General features: G+C 46.1%; 1 protein-coding gene and 1 long non-coding RNA gene across 4 annotated transcripts; one reads left to right on the forward strand and one right to left on the reverse strand.

The window, feature by feature from the left end:
• Nucleotides 1-4408: 4408 nt before the first annotated feature.
• LOC121829580 (uncharacterized) lies at nt 4409-27725 on the reverse strand. 2 transcript variants are annotated; one of them, XM_076545418.1, is made up of 3 exons: nt 27614-27725; nt 5038-5100; nt 4409-4691 (listed from the first exon to the last, which is right to left on the reverse strand). In XM_076545418.1, exons 1-3 carry the CDS (start codon nt 27723-27725, stop codon nt 4438-4440), a joined length of 429 nt encoding a protein of 142 aa, XP_076401533.1. In that variant the 3' UTR covers nt 4409-4437. The 2 variants fall into 2 exon arrangements, 1 of the variants encoding a protein (XP_076401533.1); XR_013042553.1 differs by having other exon boundaries at nt 4586-4691; nt 27161-27639.
• LOC143267440 (uncharacterized) lies at nt 4682-15061 on the forward strand. Of its 2 annotated transcripts, XR_013042554.1 has the most exons (4): nt 4686-4815; nt 13257-13322; nt 13479-13557; nt 13997-15061. It is a non-coding gene; the product is annotated as an uncharacterized LOC143267440 (long non-coding RNA). The 2 variants fall into 2 exon arrangements; XR_013042555.1 differs by lacking the exons at nt 13257-13322; nt 13479-13557 and having other exon boundaries at nt 4682-4815.
• Nucleotides 27726-27948: the final 223 nt, after the last annotated feature.

The following is a 27948-nucleotide window of genomic DNA, read 5'->3' on the forward strand; positions in this document are numbered from 1 at the left end:
AGTTCTTCAGAAGGAAGCACAGACCCGTGTTCCTGAAGTGATGTGAGAGAAGACTCGGGACTCGGGGGCTCGCCTTCTGTGAGACCCAAACAGGAACAACCCTACCCTTGTAGGTTAAGGTTTCTGTGTACAGTTAAAGAATAAGTTCCTGCTCGTCCTCTGTGAAGTCCTTGCAAGTTAAGGTTTCTATTTGTAATTAAGAATACGTTCCTGTTTCTTAGATCTGATGTCAACTGCAAAGCGCGTCCTTCAACTACACTGAGCTTGCTGAACCCCATTCGAGTGGTGTGTATCCTTAGTCTCGTTCCTTCCCTTTTCTTGTGACTCTAACAATGTATAAGAGCCAACTCTCTCACCCTGAGAACGGTTTCTCTCTCCCTCCTATAAAAGGGACTTCAAGAGGCCGGCAGGAACCTCCCTCTCAAATCCCGACTTAGGGTAGACAACCAGCTGGCCAGTCCTGAGCTTGCTTTAATTGGACAATCGTGGGTCTGTTCTTCTCTCCTCGAGGTTCTCAGGTTTAACACTTCCTTATCTCAAGCAGGGGTGTTGCCTCTGACAGGGCTGGACCACAAACTATTGCCATTTCCACGCCCTGACATTTGAAACTTCTCCAGAGTGGGGAACGAGTCTTAAAATTAAGGCTATGACTTTGCCTTACCTGGGCTCTGGGCTGAAAATGATTTGTGCTAAATGGTTTTTGATTGGCCGGTGGCTCTAATGTGTATTAGTGGGGTAAGTATGGCAATTCTTCTAACTTCATCTCGTTGTAGTGACAAGTCCCATGATCAAATGCAATTTAGGGGAAAGGTTGATTTCAGCTTTGGGTAGTACTTACCATTGAGCAAAGTCAAGGCAGAAAATCAAACAGGAATTTGAAGTAGGACCCATGGATGAATACTTCTTGCTGGCTCACACTCAGCCGGCTTCCTCATATAGTTCAAGAGAACCTGCTCAAAGAATGGGACCACCCACCCATCTAGGGCTGGGGCCTCCTAGATGAACTCATAGTCATGACAGCCCCACCACCACCACAGACATGCCCGTGGGCCAGTCTGATCTGAGCAATCCCTCAATTGAGATTCCCTATTCAGGGGACTCCAGGAAGTGTCAAGTTGACAGATAATGCTAACTAGGACATCAGCATGGTGGCTCACACTTGTAGTCTCAGCCATTGGGAGGCAGAGGCAGGAGGGATGCTACAAGCCTGGAGGCCAACCTGGCTTCCATGAGACCCTGTCCCAAAAAGTCATGATAAAGAAATAAACAGCTTGATAAAGTCATGATAAACGAATAAACAGCTTAGCAAGCGTATGTCCAATGGATGGACCAATGACGCCAATTTGAAGGCTGGTGCTCACCTATTCCTAGGTCTGCCTAGGATACCATGCTGAAAGAAGGCCCCTGAAGAGTCCCGTGAAGTGTTTTCCTTAAACCTGGGGTCCCAGGGCACTTTAAGGACTTTCCTCGGCTTCCCCTCCCAGGGACAGGATGAGGATCAATGACTGGAGTTTAAGAAGCCGTGCATGGGGGAGCGGGATAGAACTCCAGGATAAGGATGGCTCCTGTTGCTTGTGGCGTGAAAGGAAGAGGCGGGGACTGAAGAGGCAAAGCGCAGGGAACATAAAGTAATCTTTGCTGCAGGGAAAAGCTCTCTTCTACACAATGAAATTAGGGGTAATTGTAAGACACTGAAATTTGATAAGCCCTGGAGAGGCTATGAGGTGAGGGCAGCCAGGACTGGCTGGATAGTGGGCAGCTGCCCCCTCCCCCCCAGCACTGGTAATCACCTCTCTCACGAGAACTGAACACATAGTCCCGTCTGGACCAACATCAATGCTGCCTATAATGGGGGCAACTTCGAGAGCCGCGGCTGGCGGGGTGCGGCGCTGATCTGGTCACCCACAAAACATGAAACTCCCTCCTAACCACTACCCCATTGTTATGCCCAGATCGTGGGGACCCCCAAAAGACCGCCACGAAGACCAAATCCCGCATGCAAAAGCAAAGAGCCTTTATTTCAAGCTCCAGAGCTTGGTCCCTCTGTCTGTCCGACACAGCGGTGAGAGCAGAGCCCTGAGCTCAGGTGGGGCAGAGTTTTTGTCATAGCAGAGGTTGAGGTGAGGGGATTTCCAGGGTCCAGGACCCTGATTGGCTGACAATTGTCTAGGGGTATCTGTAAAACAAAAATAAGTGTGTGCTAGGCTCAAGGACATCTGGCCACCTTATCTAATGGTTAGAATGTTTGGGATGTTAGGTACTTCCTCATCCCTGGATGGATCCCTGGGTGGTATCAGTTTAAGGCTTTTCCTGGACTACCTGCCAGTAAGCCTGTCACAGAAGCTGTATCTAGGCCCCTAAGCCTGTCATGGCTGCTGTATGGTCAAGCTATTTTGGGGCCCTCCACACCCATGCCTGGTCAAGGAACCTATAGCCTGGACCTGCCTTGGGGGCAGGAGGCTTACCAGAGTGGCTAGGCTAGAACTAACATCCTTTCTATCTATAAGCTTCAGGACACCAGAGGCCCTGGGAGGAATCAGGAGACACTGTGACTTGGCAGGACAGGACATTTCCTCCTGATCTGTCTGTTTGGGTGGGAGCTCCACCTCAAGCCCTGGCACCCTGGCATCCCTATACACAAAGAGTCTGGAATGTTCTGGTTGGTGGAAGATCCACCTCAACTCCCCTCCCCCTTCTCTTTCCCCAAACCCACCCCTTCAAAGTCCGCCAAACACAGCCCCTCCTCCCCCAAAGGCTTAAGACCACTCCCACAGGGTATACAAGCTGCATCCAAGAAAAGAGACGCACGGTTTTCAGGTCTCCTCTCTGTGGGGCCAGAGAACTGCCCGGGAACATTTCACCCATTAAACCGGGGCTTTTCTGATTCGGTCTGATCTGGTGTGATTTGGATGGCTGTGTTGGCGGAGAGGCTTATGGGGTGCAAAACACTTATCACCATCCCCCTTTCATCTTCTTTTTCTCTTACTGAACATAGTCGTGAGTAACTGACACCATAAAACAGATGGAAATACAGAGAGTGTCAGTTAAGAAGCACAGGGCAGTGTGAGCAGGCAGCAGGGACAGCCCACCCACACGGTCCTCAGCTGTGGCAAGTGTTCAAGAAGAGGGGTCTCTAGTTGGGTCTGATGTGCACTGTGTGTGGGATAATGAGGGGGCCCTTAGGCAGGACAGCACGAGACACCTAGAAAATGTAGCAGACTCTGAGGGGCAGATTTTGAAAGACATTGCTGAAGCAACACTGAATCAGCTTGAGGAAAGGCATCACCGACTGTCTAGGATCACAGGTTCGATTCTAGGTGGGTGGAACTATGGGTACCAAATTTAGAGAATAACCCAAACTTCTTACAGCTGGAAGAGGCACAAAGCCTCTTCAAGACCCAGCAAAGCCAATGATGCCGAATTTTATTTTAAGTGTTTATGGTATACACACTGGGTCTAAAATGCTTTAACAGAAAATGTATAGGAAGGTCTGTCATGGTGGCATATGCCTATAATCCAAGCACTGGGAATACAGAAGCAGGAAGATCAGGAGTTCAAGGTCATCCTTGACTACATAGCAAATTGGAGGCCAGTCTGGGCTACATGAGACCCTGTCTGTAAAAACAATAATATCAAAGTTGTATACGAAGTGTTAATCCCACCAGTTGGGATTAAGACCACTACCACATTTTAAAGTCAAAATTGAAACATGCTTTAACTAAATATTGGCCAGGTTGATGGACTCTCTGGCCAGGTCCATCTCTGGTTTCCCAGAAAATGGCCCCAAATCAAGTTTTGCAGGGGCTTAAGGTGGCAAAACCAATAATTCACTGCATTTCCTATGAAGTCCAATCAGGGACAAGCATCCATCCTGATGTACTTCCTGCCTGCGTACCTCCCACCTACATCCAATCAGGGGCAAGGGTACATCCTGACGCATTTCCTGCCTGTTAACCTCCGGCACACATGTGACCAAGCACATCTGGTGCAGATGGGTCAAACAAACTTGTTTAGGGGAGTGAAAACATGTGGCTTGTCATCTCCCATAAGCAATAGCCTCCAGGATTTCAGGAACTATCCGTCCTTGGGCAAGGGGCTTGCAGATCCGAGGCACTTTTGTTTCATGGATCTCTTAGGCATAGTAATTAAAACTTAAAATGTAACTTTGGCTCTCACAGAAGAAAACAAATTAATTTAAAAGTGTAACTGGATGTGGTGGAAGCAGCGAATAGGGAATGTTGGCGCTCTGAAGTCTTTCTCCTTTCCCGCTACTATTCTCTCTGGGCCTCTAGCCCACAGGATGGTGCTGCCCACATTCAAGGTGAGTCTTCCCCCTCTAAAAACGGAAAAGACACAGCCAGAGTCATGCCAGTAGCACAAGAGTATCTTGGCAATTAGGGTTAAGGAATACCACACAAATCTACCATGCAGCAGGCTTCACGCAAGAGATTTATTTGCGGCGGGAGAGAACACAATGGCTGCCACTGAGAGGTGGTGGAGACAGCAGGCCGAGCAGGATGTGATGGCGGGCTGTATAGGGGGTATGGAGCAATGCGGGGGAATGCGGAGGAACCATGCATGTTGCATTGGTGTCAGCGCTGGCACTGAATCATTGAAGGTGGGGTGGGGGAGCACCTGGTTCTGGAATGTGGGCAGTTGACTACCAGCCAGTCTCCTCGGGGTTTTTAAACCTGGTTGACAAAGAGAGGAAAACATCACAAGGCAAATGAAGAAAGCAGTACATGGAGTGTGTGGGGTAGAATCCGTCGAAGGTCGAAGGTCTTAGTGAACTTTCTACAAGATAAAATGGGCAAGGTAGCTTAAATTTATTTTTTTTAACAATTTATTTATTTATTATGTATACAACATTAGAAGAGGGCATCAGATCCCATTATAGATGGTTGTGAGCCACCATGTGGTTGCTGGGAATTGAACTCAGGACCTCTGGAAGATCAGTCAATGCTTTTAACCACTGAACCATCTCCCCAGCCTCCCAAACTTATTTCTTATAGTTTATTAACTTAACTTATTTCTTACCGTTTTGGAGACTATGAAGACTGAAATCAAAATCAAGGCCAAGGTCCTGTTTGTGGTAGGGATCTGTGAGAGACAAAGTTACATGTTAAGTTTTAATTACTATGCCTAAGAGATCCATGAAACAAAAATGCCCCTGATCTGCAAGTGCCCCGGCCAGCAGGGCTTCAACAGGAACTCTACCACCCTAAGGACGGAATGATAGGGACAGGAGACACAAAGAAATACACCAAGACAAGATTCTGATCAAGGTGCAACTTTATTTTTCTCCAGGAGGGTTTATATAGTTCCTGCAGGGTAGGGGGAGCAGGAAGCTGTTATCTGCATAGGGTGGGCAAGCTAATAAGATGTTTATGTAGGATGTTTACAGGGTGTAAGGTCAAGGGCTCTGACTCAATGTCCTGTTGCTAGGCAACCTGACTGTAAGATGATCTAGTTCCCTGTCTTATGGGGGTCTGTATTTTTCCACTAACTAGAGATTCTGTCCTTGTCCCTGACATGCAAGCCCCATGCCCAAGAACAGATGGTTCCTGAAATTTCGGGAAGCAATTATTTATGGGAGATGACAAGTCACATGTTTTCACTCCCCTAAACAAGTTTGTTTGACCCATCTGCACTGGATGTGCTTGATCACATGTGGGTGGGAGGTTAACAGGCAGAAAATATGTCAGGATGTACACTTGCCCCTGATTGGATGTAGGCTAGAGGTATATCAGATGTATGTTTGCCCCTAATTGGACCTGATGGAAAATGCAATGAATTATGGATTTTCCTTCTTAAGCCATTGCAAACTGATTCTGAGATACTTCCCAGGAACCTGGGTATGGACCTGGCCAGAGCCCACCCAACTGGCCAGTATTTAATTAAAGCTTGCTTTAAATTTGGCTTTAAACTGTGGTAGTGGTCTTTTTCTCTATCGGTGGGATTAACAGATACTCCTTCTGATTATTGTTATATTATTTTTAAAAGTTAACTGTAGAGAGAGAAGATGGAAAAAAAGAGGCTTGGTCTGACCTTAGGTGGGATCATGTTTATTCACGGCAAAGGGAGATCTTTGTCACCCATGTGTGTGGATGGCCAATGGGAAGGAATAACTTCCGTAGTCCACAAGGGAAGCTAGGAAGTGTAGTCATTTAGCTGAAAATTATCAGTTATGGCCTAACATCACTAGGGCAGGGAGGGGATCGGAGGAACCTGATCCTGCAGGCACTACATTTGTGGCCTGATTACCTCCAACCACCAGTGTATTGGACATTAAGGTCTAAGCAAATAGAGTTGAGAGGTCGTACAAATATTGTTACCCAGCACACGGGTCATAAAATGTCAGCACGTTTAGACTAGACACAGGTCTGTTGACTGGTTATGACTGGTGGGTAGAGGAGTGAGAGTCGCTTTCACTTGATAGATAGCTCTGTCTTTTCAGGTGCACATGTGCACAGATGCATGTGTGTTTGTGAGGAGGGTACATGTGTGCACCTGTGTGGACAGCCTCAGGTGTCCTTCCTCAGGAGCCACCCACCTTATTTTTTGAGGCAGAGTCCCACACTGGTCTGGAGCTCTCTGGTTAGGCTAGGCTTGCCAGCCAGAGAGCCCTTGGTATCTTCCTGCTTCTGCCTTCCCAGCACTGGGATTGTAAACATGAGCCACCATGTTCAGTGCTGATATGGCTTATGGGGATCATGCTTGCATGGCAAGTATGTGCTGACTGAGCCATCTCCCTGATTGCAGATATCTCTGTCTTAGAGAGAGAGAGAGAGAGAGAGAGAGAGAGAGAGAGAGAGAGAGAGAGAGAAAGAGAGAAAAAGAGAATCAGCTGCTGGGTGTGGTGGTGCACACCTTTAATTCCAGCACTTGGGAGGCAGAGGCAGGCAGATCTCTGTGAGTTCAAGGCCAGCCTGGCCTGCAGAGTGAGTTCCAGGACAGCTAGGACTATATAGAGCAATGATTCTCAACCTTCCTAATGCTGTGACCTTTTAATATAGTTTATCATGTTGTGGTAACCCTCCCCAACCATAAAATTATTTTATTGTTACTTCATAACTGCAATTTTGCTACTATTATAAATTGTAATGTAACTATCTGAAATACAGGATATCTGACATGTGACCCCCGTGAAAGGGTTGTTCAACAACCAAGGGGGTTGTAATCCACAGGTTAAGAATTGCTGACATAGAGAGACACTGTCTCAAAGATAATTAAATCAGGGGCTGGAGAGATGGCTGGAGGTTAAGAGCACTGACTGCTCTTCCAGAGGTCCTGAGTTCAATTCTCAGCAACCACATGGTGGCTCACAACCATCTATAACAAGATCTGGTGCCCTCTTCTGGCCTGTAGTCATACATGCAGACAGAACACGGTATACATAATATATAATTAATTAATTAATTAATTATGTGTAATAAATAAATAAATCTTTATTTAAAATAATTCAATCAAAAAATTTTACATGTATTTATTTAATTTTTATGTGTATGAGTTTTTTTTCCCCTGAAATATATGTGTGTGCCTGGTGCCTGTGGAAGTTGGTCAAAAGAGAACACTGGATTCCCTGGAACTGGAGTTACATATGGTTGTGAGCCACCATGTGGATGCTGAAAAACAAACCCAAGTCGTCTATGGCAAGTGCTCTTAATGAAGGAGCCATCTCTCCAACCTCCATATATCTATATATATATCTTGGGGCCAGGGGTAGGGGGAGACATGAGCATGTTTTATTTCAATAATCAGCAAAATGATTACAGATATTCTTAGAATACTTTTAAACAGGAAAAGGCTGTATATTTGGAGAAACCCTGAGCTGTTTCCACATATATTTCCTCTTTTCTCTTTAGGACAATGCCAGTCATGGACACTCTTGTGTCTCAGCAAAGACAGATCTTTGCTTTCACTCTGCAATCCAGGAACACTGTGCTAGGCTAAGCACCGAGTCATCTGGTTAGATATGATTACAGAGGTGGAGATGGGGAGGGGGTACTGTATGACCAAGAGGGTCCCACATCCAGTTGAACTGACATACAGGATAGGGAGGGGAATTTGGTTATAAAAACATGTGAGAATGGTGGAAGATTGTCCTTGCTAGGACTTGGACTGCAAGCAGTGAAGGAACTGAGTGACAGGATCAGAGCTGGTCCTCCGGAAGAATGTGGGGTGTCGGCAGGGTGGGAAGATTCGGGATCCCTGGAGAAACACTAAAATATCCAGTACATGTACTTCTTCTTCTCCCTCGGGACAGCACTGTTCATGGAGAGGAGGGAGCCAAGGGTGTCCTTCATCCTAGCCCATGTTGGAGGTGTGTGTGGGGGGTGTTTGGGAGGGAGGTATCCTAGCAACCTCCGTGATTACCTAGGAGGCTTCCCTTAGGGCAGCAGGCAGGGAGCTGGCTGATTCATCCCATTCCTGGGTGCTGGCAAGAAGAATTTGTGCGAGGGTGGTACTTCCCAATCTTGACTGACCAAAGGACTCAACGAAAGAATTTTAAAAAATACTGAGTCCCAGCTGGAACTGTAGCACAGTAAAGGGCCTGCTTAGCATGCATGAATCATCAGGTTAGATACCTAGCTCGGAATAAAATCAGGCATGGTGGCAAATGCCTGTAATCCCAGCACTCAGGAGGTGGAGGCAGGAGGATCATGCTCAGCTGCATACTGAATTGAAGAGCAGCCTGGTATACACGTGACTCCAGCCCCAAAAGAAAAACATAAATAAATGAGGGAAAGATAAGCAGCCCAAGTCCTAGCTCCCACCCCAGGCCAGGGCACACGGAAGACCTTTCCATGTTTTCCATGGCTTCTTGTGGGCAGCTTTTGAGCCACTGCCTTAGTAGACTGTCAGTGCGGCATTCACAGTGCTCGGCTGCTTTTGCCCAGTATCGCCCTGTACTTTCTGCCTTCTCTTCCCGTTCCCCGCTCCCCACCCCACCACATCTACCTTCTCCCTTTACAGTAGGACTGGAGTGGGGAAGGGGAAAACGTGTGTTCACGAGGCCACCTAACTAGCTTGTGGAAGTTGGGGTGCTGGAAAGGATTGCGACCCTGGGATCCAGGTGAATGTCTGCATATGTGAAAAAGACATCAGTTTTGGTATGTCCGCCAAGAAGCTGGGCTCTGTCCCAACACTGTTGGGTAGGTGTGAACCATAGAGAGCCGACATTTGTGATAGGTATCCAATAGCAACAATAACTGGACATGAAACACGGTCCCCCTCCTAAAAGTGAGGCCACCTACGATTGCTCTCCTTTCCACCCCATTCAACACCTTCGAGTGACAAACGAAAAGTCAGAGGCCAGGTCTGGCACACGAGAACAGAGAAGTGAAAGGACAGAAGTCTGAGGGTGCTAAAGCCATCTAGTGTGACCTTCATGAGATCAGCCACTCCGAAGACCCAAACAAGATTCTGTCATATCTCCCCAGCCTCGTATTCTTGCCAGTTTGTGAGTGGCGAGTGTAGGAGACCACCAGAGTTCTAGGGACCAACTGGAGTCGCGGGATGAGGAAAGAGTGACAGCGGAAGAGTTGAGAACCACCTGGATGGTCCCCTGCTCAGCACTGAGCTGGCTGAAGAGCCAGGAGGAGGGGAGGGAGGAGGGGACGCTTTCCCCCTTCACAAATCAGGATTGTGTGTGGGGGCTGGGTCCCGCATGCATCTGATAAGATTGTTATGTCAGCAGGCACACCTGCCTGGCCATCTGGCACTTCCATTCTGCAGACAAACTACCCTGGGCCTCCTTTGCCCACCTTCTCAAAGGTCAGGGCTACAGGGGTCCTCAAACACCTGCTGGGGGAAAAAGGGGGCGCCTCTCTAAGCCCCAGTTTGCAAGGCAACCTTCTAGGGCCCCAGGTAACACTTCGGAATGACTTTGCTTTGTCAGATGCATGTCCTTAGCTGTGACATCTTGGGGCAGAGCCTTTGTAAGGCACCCTCCCCGCCCCCCCCCCCAATAGTTTAAATGTAGATTGATTCTGACCTTGCTGAGATAACAGTGTGAGGCTGGAACAGGGATAGTTTAAACAAGACTCCCCTCTCTTCTCTCCATATCAGACCGAATCAGAGCAGCAGCCCAGGGACCATTAATCATCTCGAAAGCTGGGCTTCTGAGGCTTATCTATGGTACAATCACCACATCCCCTCCTCTGGGCTCTGGAAACCATAGCATTTAGGAAGAGAGCATGGCACCTATGTTAGCAAATCATGTTAAGTCCTGTCCAGCTGCACATGAGCCGTTAATGTATACTTTTAGCTGTTTCAGTAAAGATCTGATTTGTGTTACAAAAAACCAGAGGGTCTGCTGTATATGTAGAGGGTCTGCTGTATATGTAGAGGGTCTGCTGTATATGTGCCATATCCCAGCATAGATAACGGCTCTGTAGATTTGTGAGTAGAGAGCTTAGCAGGCAGCCAAGTCATCGGTGAGCAGCTGAGAACATTACAAACATCATTATACTATATGTTGTATGTAATTTATTTATTTATTTTTTCAGTACTGGGGATCGAACCTAAAGGCTTCACACGCGTTAGGCAAGCACTCTACCACTGAGCTACATCCTGAGTCATTCGAACTATATGCTCAAGAACCTCCTGCCCATTTTGAGATAGGGTCATACATAGCCTAGGCTGGCCTCAAACTTGCTAGGTAGCCAAGAATAAGCCAAGTAGGGAAACTCCTTCCTCTACTTCTTAAGTGCTGGGATTGTGTGTGTGTGCCACCATGGACAGTTTTACATGGTGCTGCAGACAGAATCCGTGGTTTCTAGCATGCAAGGCAAGCATCCTATCAATCAAGCTACATCCCAGTCCCAGGCCAGACAGAGCTGGCTCACTCAACCCCTCTGCCATATAAGGATACTGTAATGAGGAAGCTGCCTAAGAACTAGGAAGCAGATCTCCCCAGACACCAGGGCAGCCAGCCCTTACTTGGATCATGGATTCCCCTGCCTGGAGAACTGTGAGAAACAAGTTTCTACTGTTGCTCAGCCACCTAGTTTCGGGGTATTTTATCACAGCTGCCCAAAGCGACTGGGAGAATGGGGCAGATCCTGTGCTCCCACACTGACCTATCCATGCCCATTCAGGAATGGAGGCCCATCAGAAGTGGGGTATCCCAGAGCCTGCTTGCACTTGATGGATGCATCAAAAGCATCAGGCCCATCAGCGCCCACTCTTCTCAGGCACATAGGCCTGTGCTGTGTGGACTCCATAACCTCCCCAAGACAGACACTTCCATTAGGAGCCATCTGCATTTCCACACACCCCTGGGCTGGGGATGCAGTTCACTTGGTTGAGCGCTTGCCTGGTACGCACAAGGCCCCTGGGTTCAATCTCCAGCACCACGTAAACTGAGTGTTACGACACATGTTGATAATCCCAGTGCTCAGTGGGTGGCAGGAGGCTCAGAAGTCCAAGGTTATCCTCAAGTGCATATGGAGTCCAAGGCCATCATGGCTGTGGCCGATAAGAAACCTTATATAAAAATAAAACACCATCCCTCCTTCTGAGCCTGTATTTCCTCCCCCCCAGTTCTCCATGTTGCGCTTTTAACTTCCAAATGTTTGAAGCCAGTCATGGCTCCCAACCTTACCAGGAGCCTTGTCCAGGTTACGGACCCTATATCCTTTTCATGGTAGTTCAGCCGTGAGCCTCAAAAGCACCCCTCCCTTGCTGGGGCCCTGCACTATGATAGTTCTATCATGGAGGCAGTATGAAGAGAACTGCGATTTTATCTGTGGGTGATTCCATGCACAGACCCTTAAAAAATCATGGCCATTATCACGCCAGCTCCCAAGTGCCCATCTCAGGACCTTCTTCTGTGCTCTTCACACCTTTGTCGAGATCCTGCATCCCTCCCTCCCCTGACATTGATTCTGGTTCACACTAATTAGGCCCTTCTTGGACTGTAACAGGAAGGAGAGCTTTGCCATACTCTTTAAAGAAACCTTGTGAGAGCCAGACCTGCTGGTGGTTGCCAGGCAACCTTGATGATCCTACAGTAAAGACAAACTCTTGAGTCAGTGTGACAGGGCCAGAAAGCCTAGATAACAGCGATTGAATAAGAGTCTCTACTCTACTAAGAGGTTCGAGAAAGTTCTGGATGGTATTGGCTCCCACTGCTCCACTGTCTTTTCTTTTCTTGTTCTTTCTTTCTTTTTTTTTCCTTTCATTTTAAAGATAGGTTCATGCAGCTCTAGCTGGACTTGAACTTCAAATGTAAGATTACAGGGTGTGCAACACATTCAGAGTTCCACTGTCTTTTTGTATTAATTTTCCTTCGTGGTGTGTGTGTGCGTGTGTGTGCGTGTGTGTGTGTGTGTGTGTGTGTGTGTGTGTGTGTGTGTGTGTGTGTACAAGTACCCTTAGAGACCAGAAGGGGGTGTTGGATCCCCTGGAACTGGAGTTACAGGCAATTGTGAGATGCCCAGTGTGGGTGCTGGGAGCCAAACTCGGGCTCTGTGGAAGAAGAGCGGGCATTGTTAACGGCTGAGGCTGAGCATCTCCTCAGCCCTGTGTCCTGAAATTCTTGACTGCAGTGTAGGGAAGGGTCAGCGTTGTCTGACTGAAGGTATCAGGGTCAGGAAAACTGTTCAGGCTGCTGCAGGCAGTGCTGGGCTGCATCTTCCTAACATTAGCATTTCTAACTCCAGGAATTTACCACAAAAATAATATGTGTAAGCCAGGCATGTATACACACATACACACACACACACACACACACACACACACACACACACACACACACACATATACACCTGTAATCCGTACATTCAAGAAGTTGGGACAGGAGAGTCATGACTTGGAGGCACCCTGGGTGGAATAGTGAGACCCTGTGTCCAAATAATAATAATATCTCTCTCTCTCTCTCTCTCTCTCTCTCTCTCTCTCTCTCTCTCTCTCTCTCGCTCTCTCGCTCTCTCGCTCTCTCGCTCTCTCGCTCTCTCGCTCTCTCTCTCGCTCTCTCTCGCTCTCTCTCTCGCTCTCTCTCTCGTCTGTTTGTTTTTTGGGACAGGGTTTCTCTGTGTAGCCCTGGCTGTCCTAGAACTCACCTGTAGACCAGACTGGCCTCGAACTCACAGAGATCCTCTGACCTTTGCCTCCTGAGTGCTGGGATTAAAAGCGTGTGCCACCATCACCTGCCATCAAAATAACACTCTCATTGGTAGGAGTACTTGCACTTCTATGAGACAGAGACTGCCATCTACCATGATGGTCACGTGTCTAATGTTTTCCTTTAGGAGGATACAAGAAGGATAGCCATTCAACAGAAACCACACTTCAACCCCCTGGGTGTGGTCATGCATGTGAGTAATCCCAGCTCCTGGGAGGTGGAGGCTCAGGAGTTCAAAGTCATCCTCAGCTACACAATGAGGGTGAGGCCAACCTGAGCTTTGTGAAATTCTGCTCACCCCTGTCCCAAGATATCATACTCTGAATTTTAGATTTTGATCTCTTCCTAGGCTGGTAACATGAAATATAATTTCCTGTGATGCTGAGAAGCTGTAGGAAGCCACATGCAGTCAGGCACAGGGAACCACAGTGAGTCCTCCTATTTGCTGTTCTACTGAGTGAAAGTGGTCTTAGGTGCTTTTCTGACCTATAACATTTTCAACTTAAAGACGGTTTTATCAGAATGTAATCTATCATAGCCCAGGACATCTGTGTAATGTATTACCACACCACTGACACCAAAAGATTGAAAGCTAAGTGAACACCCCCCAAGAGGAAACTAATAACTGTTCCAGTGGGGTCCTTACTAGAAAAGGCTCTGCCACCATTAGATTCCGTGAGGAGATGCCCCATTAACACACCTATTAACACAGAATGATTCCCAAGGTGTACTTTATACAAAAACATAAATTAAGGTATAGAACTAGATGTAAGCCATACTACCAGTGCCATAAAAAGGAAAATATCAACACTGGTTATAGGTGCCATACATATTCCTGTATAACAGAATGTGTTCTGTTGTTTACAGAGAGAACAAGTGACCTCTGAGGAAGAGGAACTGTATGGAGACTTCCTGATACATATAGAAATCATGCTGGAGCGACACCATTGAGCAGATGATACCTCCGCGCTGGAAGTGACCCCGCATGGCAAGAGTAAAAAGGACTTCACAGTTATCCTCTGCAAACTGAGCCTGAGATTATATTTATACAGTACCTATATTTTAAAAACTAATTAATTAAAAAATTAAAAAACCTTAAGAACTCAAATGTCTCCTATAGGACGTGTCTTATAGACAATAGCGTAGCTAAAATCAGGAGACAGAAGTCTGACGAGAATGCAGGATAGTAGACCCTCAGAGTATCTCTCCAAGGGGCCAGTGAGATGGCTCAGCAGATAGAAGATGCTTGCCGCTACATCTGAAGACCTAAGTTTGATCTCTCCTTCCATTTCCCCATTCCCTACCCCAAGATACACATGGTAGGAGAGAACCAACTCCAGCAAATTGTCTCCTGAACTCCATACATGCACCAGAGCACGGAAACATATACCCCTCACACACAAACAAACAAATAAATAAATGAAAATTTTAAGAGTATCTATCCAAGATATTTATCAACCACAAAGGTGGCAATGATTTTCTAGCAAAGAAACATTTAAGGGCCACCTTAACCAAGGGTTCGAGGTGAACACTCTCCAGACTAAGAAGACATCAAAATGATGGAGTCTCTGAAATGATGGGCTGAGGAGGACACACTATTTCTTCTCTTGCGAAGGACCCAGATATCTTCTGTAGGACACACCATCTCTTTCTGATAGTATTTGTCACCAACTTCGTCAATGAGAGGACATCAACTCAAACTAAGAGATGCTGCACAAATAACTGACCAGCGTTTTCTTCTTCGCACTCCAGCTGGAAGATAAGGAAAGGAAGAACTGCCATAGATTAGAGACTAGTGTGAAATCATGGAATAAATAAATGGGCTAGAGATGGAACAGGAGGAAAAATGGTGAGAGGGTTCTGGCCATGAATATTGACATGTGGTTATGTTGACAATCTGGGAAGAGAAATAGACACTAATTCTTTATACTATTCTTTTTGTTTTGTTTTGTTTTTGTTTTTTTGGATTTTTTGGGTTTTTTTTTGTTTGTTTGTTTGTTTTTTCAAGACAGGGTTTCTCTGTGTACTTTTGGTGCCTGTCCTGGATCTCACTCTGTAGACCAGGCTGGCCTCAAACTCACAGAGATCCGCCTGCCTCTGCCTCCCGAGTGCTGGGATTAAAGGTGTGCACCACCACCGCCCAGCCTTTATACTATTCTTGCAATAATTCTTTAAATATAAAATTGTTTTGAAATAAAGGAGGAATGAACCAAGATAGAGTCAGCAGAAGAGAAGTTGATCAAAAAACTTTAAAGCAAGTAGAGTCAGAAAAGCCAACTTCGACAGTGCCTTGGGTAAAACCTTGTTTGCTGAGCAATATCCTCACTCTAGGAAATGACTAAGCCACTTAAAAGTCTTATCCTATTGAGAAGATAGATGCCCAGGCTACCTGGTGCTGACTTCTTTAAGAAAAGCTACAGATCTCTCTCAAAACTTGCTAAACAACCACATGGGGCTGTATATAGGAAGAAAGCATGCTAACTAGACCTTCACATCCAATCTCTTTGGAAGAGTTTTTGTTCATAAATATTCATTTTCTTTCTGTCATATGGGGATTTTTTGTGGGTGTGGGTGTGAGAGAGACAGAGACAGACAGACAGACAAACACACACACACACACACACAGGGAGAGAGAGAGAGAGAGAGAGAGAGAGAGAGAGAGAGAGAGAGAGAGAGAGAGAGAGAGAGAGAGAGAGAGAGAGAGAATCATTAGCCCAGGCTGGCCTCAGATTTGCTCCATACTTGAGGATGACCTTGAATTCCTGCTCCTCCTGCCTCCATCTCCCAAGTGCTGGGATCACAGGCGTGCACCACCATGCCTGGTTCACAAACATACATTTACAACAGCATCTAGGAACTCAGTCATTGTGTGATGGCACCTGAGATCTATGTAGTTCTGACTCCACCATCACCAACACTGTGGCTGTGTTTCCGGGAAGTTAAGAGCAGTGTGTTCAATTCCCAGCATCCACACAGCAGCTCACAACAGTCAGTAACTCCAGCTCTAGGTGATCCAACTTCTTCTGATCTCCAAGGGCACCAGGGACACCAAATGGTACACAGGCATGCATTCAGGCAAAATACCTATGTACATAAAATAAAAAACAACAAATTACACCCATCAACTTTGAAAAATGAACAGGAATGATGCTTGCAAATGTTTGTGAAAACATAGTGGGATGTTTTAGATGTTGTTCTTGGAAGTATAAATTTTCACCATTACTCTGGTGACTCATGTGGCAACATCTAATTAATGTGGAGCTGTGTATACCCTTCAGTCCTGCAGCTCTTCTTATTGGTACATACACTAACGAAGCTCATGTATGTCCATTGACACCTGGAATAATGTTTCCCTCTGTGGAACATTCTAGAAGCAAGGTGTCCAGTGTGGTACTGCTTATAAACAATAAGACATGGAAAACACATTTCTACTTAGGCAACAAAATTCTCAGTGGGGAAAAATAGTGTGATCAATGAACTTATGGATCTGTGGAAGTTAATTTAGACATACAGGAAATACCACACTGATATATTTCTGTGAGTAAAACAAGTGACAGAAAGCCAAAAGCTGTAATGTTAAAATAAAAAGTAAAGGCAAATCCAGGTATGAAGACACACATCTGTGATCCTAGCACTGGGGAGTCAGAGGCAGGAGGATTGAGAGTTTCAGGCCAGCTTGGGAAACAGAGTCATATCCTGTCTATAAATAAATGAATGAATAAATAAGTAAATAAATAAATAAATAAATAAAAAGCAATATTAGTGTGAACCACTCTAGGTAAGTACCAATGTAATAACTGTTTAGTAACATGAACAGCAAGACAGGGATCACCTTCAGGATAGTATTTTATCTGACAAGAAAGAGAAAATGGGATGGAGGCCTCTATACTTGTATACTTTTTTCTCATGTTTAAAAGTACCTGGAGCAAATGTGTTAACAATCATCAGAACAGAGAGGTAGAGTTGTTTTCCTGGAACATCCTAGGTGGTCCGTGGCATCAAAATGATCATCTGCCTCCCAGCCACCAGTTGTCAGGAACTCACTGAAGTGGATGATGTGTTCAATGCCAACTTGATTTTTTCTATGAGGAGTTCAACAGCCATGGGAGTCGCTGCTGATGCTCTGGCTGAAGAGTGGAAGAGGGTTATGCAATATGAACCAATGCTGGGAATGACAAACAAGGTTTTCCCATAAAGCAAAGTGTTTGACCCACGGCAGAGCGCATGTGCTTTTGAGTAAGGGGGATTCTTGTTATAGACCAAAGAGAACTGGGGAGAGGAATTGCAAGTCTGTTTGAGGATGTGTTGTGAATGCCACAGTGTTCTCAACTTGGTTATTGAAAAAAAAAAAAAAAAAAAAAAAAAAAAAGAGAGAGAAGGACCTTCCTGGATTCACAGATACTACTGTGCCTCAGCATTTGGGACCCAAAAGAGCTGCAGAATCTGAAAACCTTTCAATCTCTCTAAAGAAGATGATGTGTGCCACTATGTTGTCAGAAAACCCTTAAACAATGAAGCTAAGAAGCCCAGGACCAAAGCACCCAAAATTCAGCATCTTGTGACTTCTCCATGTGTCCTGCAACAGAAACACTGATGTATTGTTCTGAAGATACAATGCAATAAGAAAAGTTTTATACAATGCAATAAGAAAAGGAGGCTGCTGAACTTACTAAACTGTTGGCCTAGGGGATTAAGGAAGCCACAGAAAATCTCGAGGAAACAGATTAACAAGAGACGTTGGCTGTCTTCACTGAGACCTTCTACTTCTAAGTGTGAATCCAGTCAACAAGTCTTTAAAAGTAACAACAGTGTGGTGGCATCTAACCCCAGCACTTGGGAGGCAGGAGCAGGTGGATCTCTGTGAGTTCGAGCCCAGTCTGGTCTACACAGTGAGTTCCAGGACAGCTAGAGCTATAGAGAGAGATCCTGTCTCTAGAAAACAAAGCAAGCAAACAAGCAAACAAAAATGAAAAACCAAATAAATGATTGAAACTTTTTTTCCCCAAAAAATAACATTTTATTTCAGAAGGGTCTCTTTACTTCCCAGTTTTTTTTTTTTTGGTTTTTCGAGACAGGGTTTCTCTGTGTAGCTTTGCGCCTTTCCTGGAGCTCACTTGGTAGCCCAGGCTGGCCTCGAACTCACAGAGATCCGCCTGGCTCTGCCTCCCGAGTGCTGGGATTAAAGGCGTGCGCCACCACCGCCCGGCCTACTTCCCAGTTTTGAGGAAGATTTGCTTTATAACCAAATCAGTGAAGCTAAGCTGCATTCTGTACTGAGATATGGATGACCAGGAGTCTTTATTGTGCTCAAGTCACGTTATTACGGTAAGTGTTTAAGGAGAAACCAGTTAACATGATACATGTCCCTACTTTGTCCTAATGATGTATATGAAGAAGTCATCATAATAAATTATACAAACATATATTTGTTTGGAAACTATAAAAATAATTATAAAAAAATACCTATACACATATGTTAAACAAACACACCACTATAGTATGCTTAAAAGAACACGAAACAGTAAGGATGTCAAATGTTTTCTTATAAACATATTGCTTTTAGTCATACAGTGAGTGGGAAGAGCCTTTGTTCCTCTCCCCCATCCCCTTCAATGTTAAGAAAATGTAACTTCATAGGAAAACATGGTGCCCATTAACTCTAACAGTACTTACACTCGGTATTGAAAACGAAATGACTCTTTCTTTGTTTGACATGCTTTGCCTTCGTGTGTTCAGTCAGGTCTTGGTGATTCCAGAACATGACAGAGCCATGTTTAGATGTATATGATCCTCAGGCAAGCAATAAGTCTGAAAGCTTGTTGGGGATCAGTTTTCTCCCCGTGGTAACTGGTGGGACTCACTGTAAGGAAATGCTCATACTAGCAGCCGCGCCTGAGCAGATGCAATTTCCCTTGTTCATGTGAGGCAAACCCTGGCCCCTCAGCGTATCACGTCCACCAAAACAGGCAGAGAATGAGCCACTCGGTACCATTTCCTGGCTTGCTGGAAAGCTGTTTGGGGATTTTTTTTTTATGTAACAAATCCTTTTTATTTAAAAAATATTTAATTTAAAGCAATATAATTTAAGTTTATCTCTCCAGGTGTTTTTGCCTGACTTCGTGTCTGCACACCATGTGTGTGCCTGGTACCCTCAGGCCAGAAGAGGGCAAAATGGACAAACCTTGATTAGACCCTGAAAATAAAGGAAAGAAGAATGGTAGATAGGTGCCTTGCTGGGTTCTGCTTTTTTTTTTTCCTTTTGAGACAGTGTCTCAGTTATTTAAGACTGTCCTGAACTCATTACGTAGCTGAGAATGACCTTAGATTTTGGATCCTCCTTGTCTGCGTCTCTCAAGTGCTGGCATTAGAGTCCCCTACCTAGTCCATGCTTTCTAGATAAGTCCTGTTCCAATTGAGCCACAGTCTCAGCACCTATTTTATGTATTTTAAATATCTTCAAAAGACTTAACAATTTATTTTTATGTGTGTGTGTGTGCGTGTGCGTGTACGTGTGTGTGTGTGTGTGTGTGTGTGTGTGTGTGTGTGTGTGTGTGTTGCACTTGCCATGGTATACATGCAGAGGTCAGAAGACAGCTTGTAGGACTCCCAGTTCTCTCCCTCCACCATGTGGGTCCCAGGGATGGAACTCAGGTCAGGTCGTCAGGCTTGGTGGCAGGCTCATCTCACCAGCCCTAATAACTCATCTTTAAAAGGAAGATGCAATCTCCACACAAGATTGTTTGGTGGTGGAAACTGGCGTTTGATCCTGGGGAGCCCTTTCTCCTTGGTCTTACAGGTTCTCTTCCCTCTAAAGGGAATGGCGACCCTTCAGTTTCTGTGCAGCGGGGCTTTGGTGACAATCAAATATATGCAGAGAGAGGGAGGAGCGGGGAGCGAGCAGCACACACTTGGAAGACCATAATTCTGCCTAATGCGTGATGCTATTGTTATCACATGAAATGAAATGGCAAAACCATAATGAGCAGACAACTCAATCTGAGATTTATAACCACAATCATTCTAATTCTGAATTAGATTATAGAGAAAAGAAAGAACTTAATTTTCCTTTGTGTTCCCCAGGGTGTTCCAATAGTGCAGATAAAAGCTGCCTGCCCAGGGATGAGTGCCAGCGTAAATCAGTCCCAGCAGCCCACGGTACTGTCCATCATGACAGCCTTTTCCTAGAAGCTGACAGAGGCAGCAACCCAATGCAGCTTGTAGGAGTTGTGCTGAGGTAAATCAATCTATAAGGGATGAGGGTGAGTTGTTGACTTTCCTGAAACAGGGAGGCCACAGGACTCCCCTCTAAGTAGTTTGGTGTTGCCTGCCCTTCAGAAGGTATGGGCATGGGCTTCCATTCCCACACCCCGTCATTGCTTTAGGTCCTAAGTGTTCACCAGGTGGCCTCAGCCCATCTGGAAGAAATCGGTTCCTGGGTGTAGAAAATCTCAGTAAAACCAATGTTTTCCCCTATCCAGGGGCAAATCTAGCTGAGTGCTCCAAGAATCTTTCTCTTTATATAGGGTGGTGTCCCACCACTCCCATAGCCTTGGCCAGGACTTCATTCTGAAATAACATTTTCTTTCTGTAAAAAAATGACTCGTTGCTTCAAGCTCTGGGGCTGTGATCTTCGTGCATTTGCTAAGCAGCGTATTAAGTCTGCTATAAACACGTGTGTAGACTCTGTGTGGACTCGGGGACATGACAACTGGATCATGCACTAAGTGTGATGGATATAGGCTTGTCAGTTTGACTGGATTTTAGAATCGCCATGGAAGCATGCCTCCGGATATGTCTGAGTAGGGAAGACCCACTGTGAGTGTGGAAAACATTATCCCACAGGCTGGGATCCTGGGCTGAAGAGAAACAAGAAAGCTCCCTGATAAGCAACATCCATCTCACGTGTCTCCTGACCGCAAAAGCAATGTGACCAACTGCCTCACACTCCTGCCACCATGAGGGACTGTCCCCTCAATCTATAAGCCAAGATCAACTCTTCCTGCCTTAGGTTGCTTTCCTCAGTTACATGTCACAGCAAGGAGAGAAGAAATCTGGAAGAATGTGTTTAGTTTTGTAGGAAACTGCAGAGCTTCTTCCAAACTGTAACATTCTGCATTTCTACCAGTAACAGGCTGCTTCTGCTCCACATCTCACCAATGCATGGTGTTACGACGAGTGTTCCAGATGTTGGTCACTTAAATAGGCACACTGTGGTATCTTGTTGCTTTAATTGATGTTTGCTAAATCTATGGTATGAAGCCTATTGACTTTACGGATCTCTGCTTCAGTGAGGTGTCTCTTGTGACCCTGTATCAGTGTTAAATTCGACTGTTTTCTTCTTGTTGAGTTTTAAGAGTTCATTGTAAGTTTTTTGTACAATGGGTCTTTATCAAATACATCTTTTGGGTGTATGTCTCCCAGTTTGTGGCTGTCCGCTCATTCTCTGCTGTGAATTAAATACTACAGAAATTAAGCCGGGCGGCGGTGGCACAGGCCTTTAATCCCAGCACTTGGGAGGCAGAGCCAGGTGGATCTCTGTGACTTTGAGGCCAGCCTGGTCTACAGAGTAAGATCCAGGACAGTGAGATCCAAAGCTACACAGAGAAACCCTGTCTCAGAAAACAAAAACAAAAACAAAAGATAGTGCAGAAATTTATAATTTTGGTTAAGTCTAGTTTATCAGTGATTTTTTCCGCCATGAATTATTCCTTTGATATTGTACTAGCTCAGCGGGTAAAGACACATCCCGAGCAAGTCTGATAGCCTGAATTTCATCCCCAGATCTCACCAGCGCCTGGAGGTTGTTCTCCAGCTTCCATATGCACACCATAACACTCTTGCACCCACACCATGCACACATATCACACACACACACACACACACACACACACACACACAATTTTTAAAAAGTCATTACCATGTCCGAGCCCATCTAGGTTTTCTCTTGTGCTCTCTTCCTTAAGCCACTTTTGTGAGGTATTTTGTCACAGACATGAGTAAAGTAACTGCGATGCCCTGTTTCCAACACCAACAAGGGACATACTGTTGTCACCCCGTCCTTATCACTTCAGGTCTGGAGGGAAGTGTGGTCAGAAACAGAAACAAGCTTAATGGAGAAGAGGCTGAGGCCAGCTGGGCTGACGGTGTATCTATCTGAGTTAACCAACAACCAAATGTCCCTTATCAGCCTTTTTGCTGATAAAGCCAAGCTATGTCATGGTCACTGACTATCCCAGGCAAGATCTGAAGCAACCTACCCAGGTCTCTCCACCTGTCCCAATTATGCCCATCTGGAACAGGGCTAGATAAGTGACGGCGAGCTACATAACAACGATTACCCTCTCCCCTGCTTCTGCCATAGTACATTTTAACTACAGAAACTATACAATCCTGCTTTAGAAAATTTGGGAAACACGGTAAAAAAGAAAAATAAATTTAAAGTCCCCATGATCGCTTTACTGTAGTATAAACAGCCACGTGTGATGTGCGCCTTTCTATTGTTTTCTGTACGCATGCTGTTTTTGCTGTTTTGAAATGCTGCAGGTAGAACCCAGAGCCTTGCACTTTGCTACACTGAACAAACATGAAACAGCTCTGTGTGTGCCATTTAGTGTCATTCTTTTCACTATGCCTAGGGCTCGGCATGCAGACCAGAGGCAGAACATTCTAGCTCGCAAGGCTCTGGGTTCAATATTCCCAGCACCGCACACACAAAACGGAAGAACTTAAATTAGTGTTGAGCAAGCAAGTCTACATTTTACTCACTTTCTTCTACAGCATTCTAGCATGGACATTTTATTTAGTTATTTTCAATATAAACCTAGGTATATATTAATGTTATAACATTTATTTATTGAGGGGGTGGGGTACTGGGGAAGGGAAATGTGTTCATGCCACAGCACAAATGTTAAGATCAGAGGACAACTTAGTAGTTGGTTCTCTCCTTCCACCATGTGGGTTCTGGGGATCAAACTCAGGTTGCCAGGCTTGGCAGCAACTGCCTTTACCCACTGAGCCTCTTGCCAGCCCTAAACATAGATCTTAGAGTGGGTAGACTACTCCATCTATTCAACCACTGATGTAGTATTACTTCATGTGCGATACATATGCTGCGTCTACTTTTAAAACCATTAGGCAATGCCACAGGGCACACTGTGACGGTTAATATTGATTTTCAACTTAGCAAGATCCAACATCACCAAGGAGGCTGATCTCTGGGCATATCTGTGGCAGAGTTTATAGGCTGGGTTAATGGAGGTGGGCAGATCCATCCTGAAGGTTGGTGGCACCATTCCACGGACTGTGGTTCTGAGCTGCATGAGAAGAGAGTGACCTGAGTCCCATAGTCACCTCTCTCTCTGCTTCCTGGCTGTGCATGCAAGATGACCAGCTGTCTCAAGTTCCTGCCACCATGATGGATTGTACCCTCAAATGGTAGGCCAAAATAAATTCCTCCTCCTTAAGATGCTGTTGTCAAGCCTATTTTCTTGAAGCAACTAATACACATACTTAAGTGTATTTAGCATTTCCTGCATTTAACATTGCATTATTAGAATATTCAAAACTAGCCCAAAAAGTGTAAATGAATTTATAGTTTTTGATACAAAATGTAAAATTATTTTCCAATGAATCCAGCTAGCCAATTTACAACCTCCACAAGGTATGAATCCTCATTTCCCCCTGCCCTCTCCAGCATTAGGAGGTAAATTAAAAATAAAGCAGGAAATGAAAATGTTCATGTATCAGGGGTTTGGTGAGTTGCCTGTTTCATAGTCTACCAATTGAGCTAAACCCTAGCCCACATTTAGTAAATGATTCGACAGCTCATATAGAGGAGACAACTCGTCTTTTCAGTATAAATAGCTGTAGTAACCATAGGTGAAATAGTCTATGATCTGCCTCTTCATATACAGAACAAACAGCCGGATACTCTGTGAAATGTTGGTAAACTATCCACCAGATGCTCTGTGGAAATGTTGGTGAACTGTCCACTAGACACACTGTGGAAATGTTGGTGACCCGTCTAACCAGACACACTGTGAAAATGTGGCTGAACTACCCAGTCAGAAACTGAAAATGCGGCTGAACTACCCAGGGCTCCAGGAAGATACTAAAGTGGATTAACATGAGTGTCCTTAGGCTTCCCAAGTGCAGTAGCTTCAAGAGCCTGGTGCTGTGCCAAGGGACAAACCAAACAAAAGAAAAAAGAGCTGGAAGATTCTACTTACTAGCAGAGAACTAGAACAATCCAGCTGAGGGATGAGCGACGAAAAATCCACACTGGAACTGATCTAGTGTTAAGTACCTTGATGTGCATCCAAAACGTACAGATATTTACAGAGGAGACAAGTTCATATAAATAAAAGCCTGCTTGTCCTTAGGGTAATTATTCTGCTAGGGGAAGAAGGTAAGTTTCTCCCACACCAGCACATGTATTTAAAATGTCCATTCAAACCAGTGTGTAAAGGCTGGAGAGAGGGCTCAGTGGTTGAGAGCCAATGTCCTTAACTGGTTAATATGGTTTAATAACTCATACAAAAGAGACAACTGGGTCTCTTCAGTTGTCACCTGGATGTGCCCTGAATTTGGTTCTTAACACCCACATAGTGAGATTCATAATGGCCTGTAACTCCAGGAGACCCAATACCCTCTTCTGACCTCCTTGAGCACCTGCCCACACATAACATTCACTCACACAGACACACACACACACACTTTCACATGAATAAAAATGATAAAAATAAATCTTTTTAAAAAAGAACAAAAACAATGCCCTGGAGCCCATCAACATCCCAACACATTGGGGAGGGGCTCACAAGGCCCCACCCCTGGCCTCTGTCCGTTAATAGCTGCTAGGGAGAAGGGGGGGTATTTTTCTTCAGTGATCTCATCACTGATAAATTGGCCACGCCTCAGTAAATAACCCCACACTTGTGTTCATGTAAGTAGCCCTAAGTAAATTCAGTGGGTCATAAAGAGAAAGTGCATGGAAGTAGGGGAGATGGGGACTTGCTCAGAAGAGGAGATCCAGAGGGAGTGGGGGATGGGGCGTGATGATCTCAAGCACCTGGAAAGCTGAGACAGGCGTTCCCAGCCAGCCTAGACCACATAGCTAGACTCTGTCTCCAACAGAAATCTTATTGATGACTGATTGAGAGAGGGCACGATGTGCATGGTGAACTTTGTTATTGGGAGGCTGTTGGTTTATTTGTATGTATAGTGATGGGTTGCATTCATGAGGATGGTGTTTACAGATGTACTTTATCTGCCAGGCAGAAAATGTAAAATATTACCATGTTTGTGTAATGATAAGCGAAACTGGGAGATCTGACACTTTCTTTTTCCTATTTTTTCATTTATCTGGGAATGAGCTATTATTATTCCTTAAACAATGTAAAGTATGACTTGGGTTTCAATCCCCAGCACTACAAAAGAATGTTCTATGTGACCAAATATCTCAGTGATAGATGAAAACCACAATTCTTAGGTATTTCCAAGCACCTGAAATTTGACCTTGATTTTATGGTCCTACCCTCTTTGCATCCTGAGTGCTGGGACAATAGGCAGACACAACCATGCCTGGCTTACAATATTTTTTAATTAATAATTTTTGTGTGTGTGCATTGGTGTGAGGTTATCATATCCTCTGAAACTAGAGTTACAGTTGTGAGCTGCCATATGGGTACTGGGAATTGAACCTGGGTCCTCGGGAAGAGCAGTCAGTGCTCTTAACTGCTGAGCCATCTCTCCAGCCCCGGTTTACAATATTTTAAAATGTGAAAGCAGAAAAAAGGAAAGGACCCTTCACACACACACACACACACACACACACACACACACACACACACAAACCCCTAACAGGAAATGCCCCCACCTCTTGTGCTGTGGGCATGGAGACAGTTGCATCATTACCTGTACTGTGCGTTGGTGCCTAGTTGGGTCTGCAGGGCACCTCCCAGTGTGAAGCCAGACTTGCTCCTGGGGGAAGCTACCATTGGCTTCTGAGCAGTGTGGGGCAGAACATCCACATGCCTCCAAGACCCCACCAGTAACATTAATGAAGTGAGACAAGTGAGGACGAAAGGAAAGTCACCTCCCCTTTGCTGTAAGGGGGATCTATATGAACGACAGGGCGATAGCAAAATAGCCTTGGTATCATTGACACAAAAAGAGAGGCTGGCCCGAGCCCCAGTCCTTTCAACAAGGGAAGCATGCAGTACGTCTAGCCTCCCCTGAGGAGGAAAACCCGGATTCCCATAGGGAATTCTCCAGTCTTTTACCAGGGAGAGGGCTAGCAAATGCTTCTGGGACTACGGAGTTGCCTCGAGGAGGGCTTGCTATTTCCTGGTTTGGTTGGCTGCTTCTGGAGCCCTGGGTGAGCATCCAGGCTGCCAGGTATGAGGAAGGAGACAGATGGCTCTGCGTGGGTGCCGCCTCGTGCGGGGAGCCCAGGGGCACCGGTCGGTGGAGAGTAAGTGGGAACCTTGAGCTTTAGAGTCCTTGAATTAAAGAAAATCGCTGTGTGTGGTCCGGTGAACCAGATCTCACCAGGCTGGTTGGGGATGGGGTAGGAGGCTAGAAGTGCCCTTATGAAACGCAGGATTCTGCTAGGTCGCCTCTGGGAGCCTAAGGGCAGCTGATCTCAGGCTCTCACCAGCCTGGGCAAGGACGGCCAGGAGGACCCTACAACTGATTGCCTCGCCAGGTGAGAGCACGGACTCCTGAAGCCACAGCTCTCAGGAGAAGAGAGAGGCTCCCGGGCGGGCACTGGACCTCTTCGCTTCTCCTAGGAAGCTGTTGCCATGGCCACAGGGGACTTTTGATGTGAAGCGCGATGGGCCCCCTCCTCTTCCTCCCCCCCCTTGCCACCCCGCTCGCCTTCAAGATGACGTCACAGACGTCCGCCTCCCTGACAGGCCACCTGTAGGCTGGTCTCGGCTTTAAAGCAGCTGTGCCCCTGTTTCCCCGAAGTCCAGCGGGCGGCCACCACATCCATCGACTCTTGGGAGCATGCTGAGACTCCAGACCTACCTTCCTCCCCTCAGGGAGAACACTGCAGCGGACAGGACGGACGACTGAAGACAGGCAAGTACCCACCGCAGAGCATCCTCCGCGCGGTCCCCGGTCCCCGAGCCCACGATTTGATTCTGGGGTGAAGGGAGTTTCTTCCAGAAGGAAGCAGAGGGCAGAGGCTTTCCCCTACGGCTATCTCAACCCCAGCCAGTGCTCCCAGCCAGTGCCTTCCCCTAGTCAAGGGCTCGGATTTGAGAAGCAGCCAACCCCAAGTCCTAACCAGATTCGCGAGGTCGAGCTCCCCGGGGCTGCCCTGGAGGGGAGGGAAGGGGGCGCCTCAGCCCGGAGGTGAGGTGTCTCCCTTCCTCCAAACCCGAGGGCTGGGAAAGCGGCTCCGGAGCTCGCACTGAGCTCTCCTGCCACCTGGAGTAAAAGGGTTGTGAGAGGGCGATGCCGTCGGGTCTTCCTCACCTTGTGCCCAGACTCCAGGACGAGCCAACCTGTTGCCTGCAGGAAAGCGTCCCATAAGATCGGAGCGCCAGGAGTCCACGCAGAAGTCAGCCGTGATTCTTCTGGGGAACATCCCGAGAGTCCAGCGCCCACAGAAGGAAAACGTATATAATGCCGGGAAAAGCGGCGGGTAACCATCCCAATGCAACCAACACGCTTCCTACCCTTTGCGACATCAGCTGGTGGCCCCACTAGCCCGGGGAAGGGAAGGGAGAGGCTCAGGGACTGTGGGGACCGGGGAAGCACTTGCTGAAAAGGTGAAAACAGGGCAGATAAACCCCAATCTCGACTTTCCA

The sequence above is a fragment of the Peromyscus maniculatus genome, chromosome 1, assembly GCF_049852395.1.
Source record: "Peromyscus maniculatus bairdii isolate BWxNUB_F1_BW_parent chromosome 1, HU_Pman_BW_mat_3.1, whole genome shotgun sequence".
Classification (NCBI taxonomy): domain Eukaryota; kingdom Metazoa; phylum Chordata; class Mammalia; order Rodentia; family Cricetidae; genus Peromyscus; species Peromyscus maniculatus.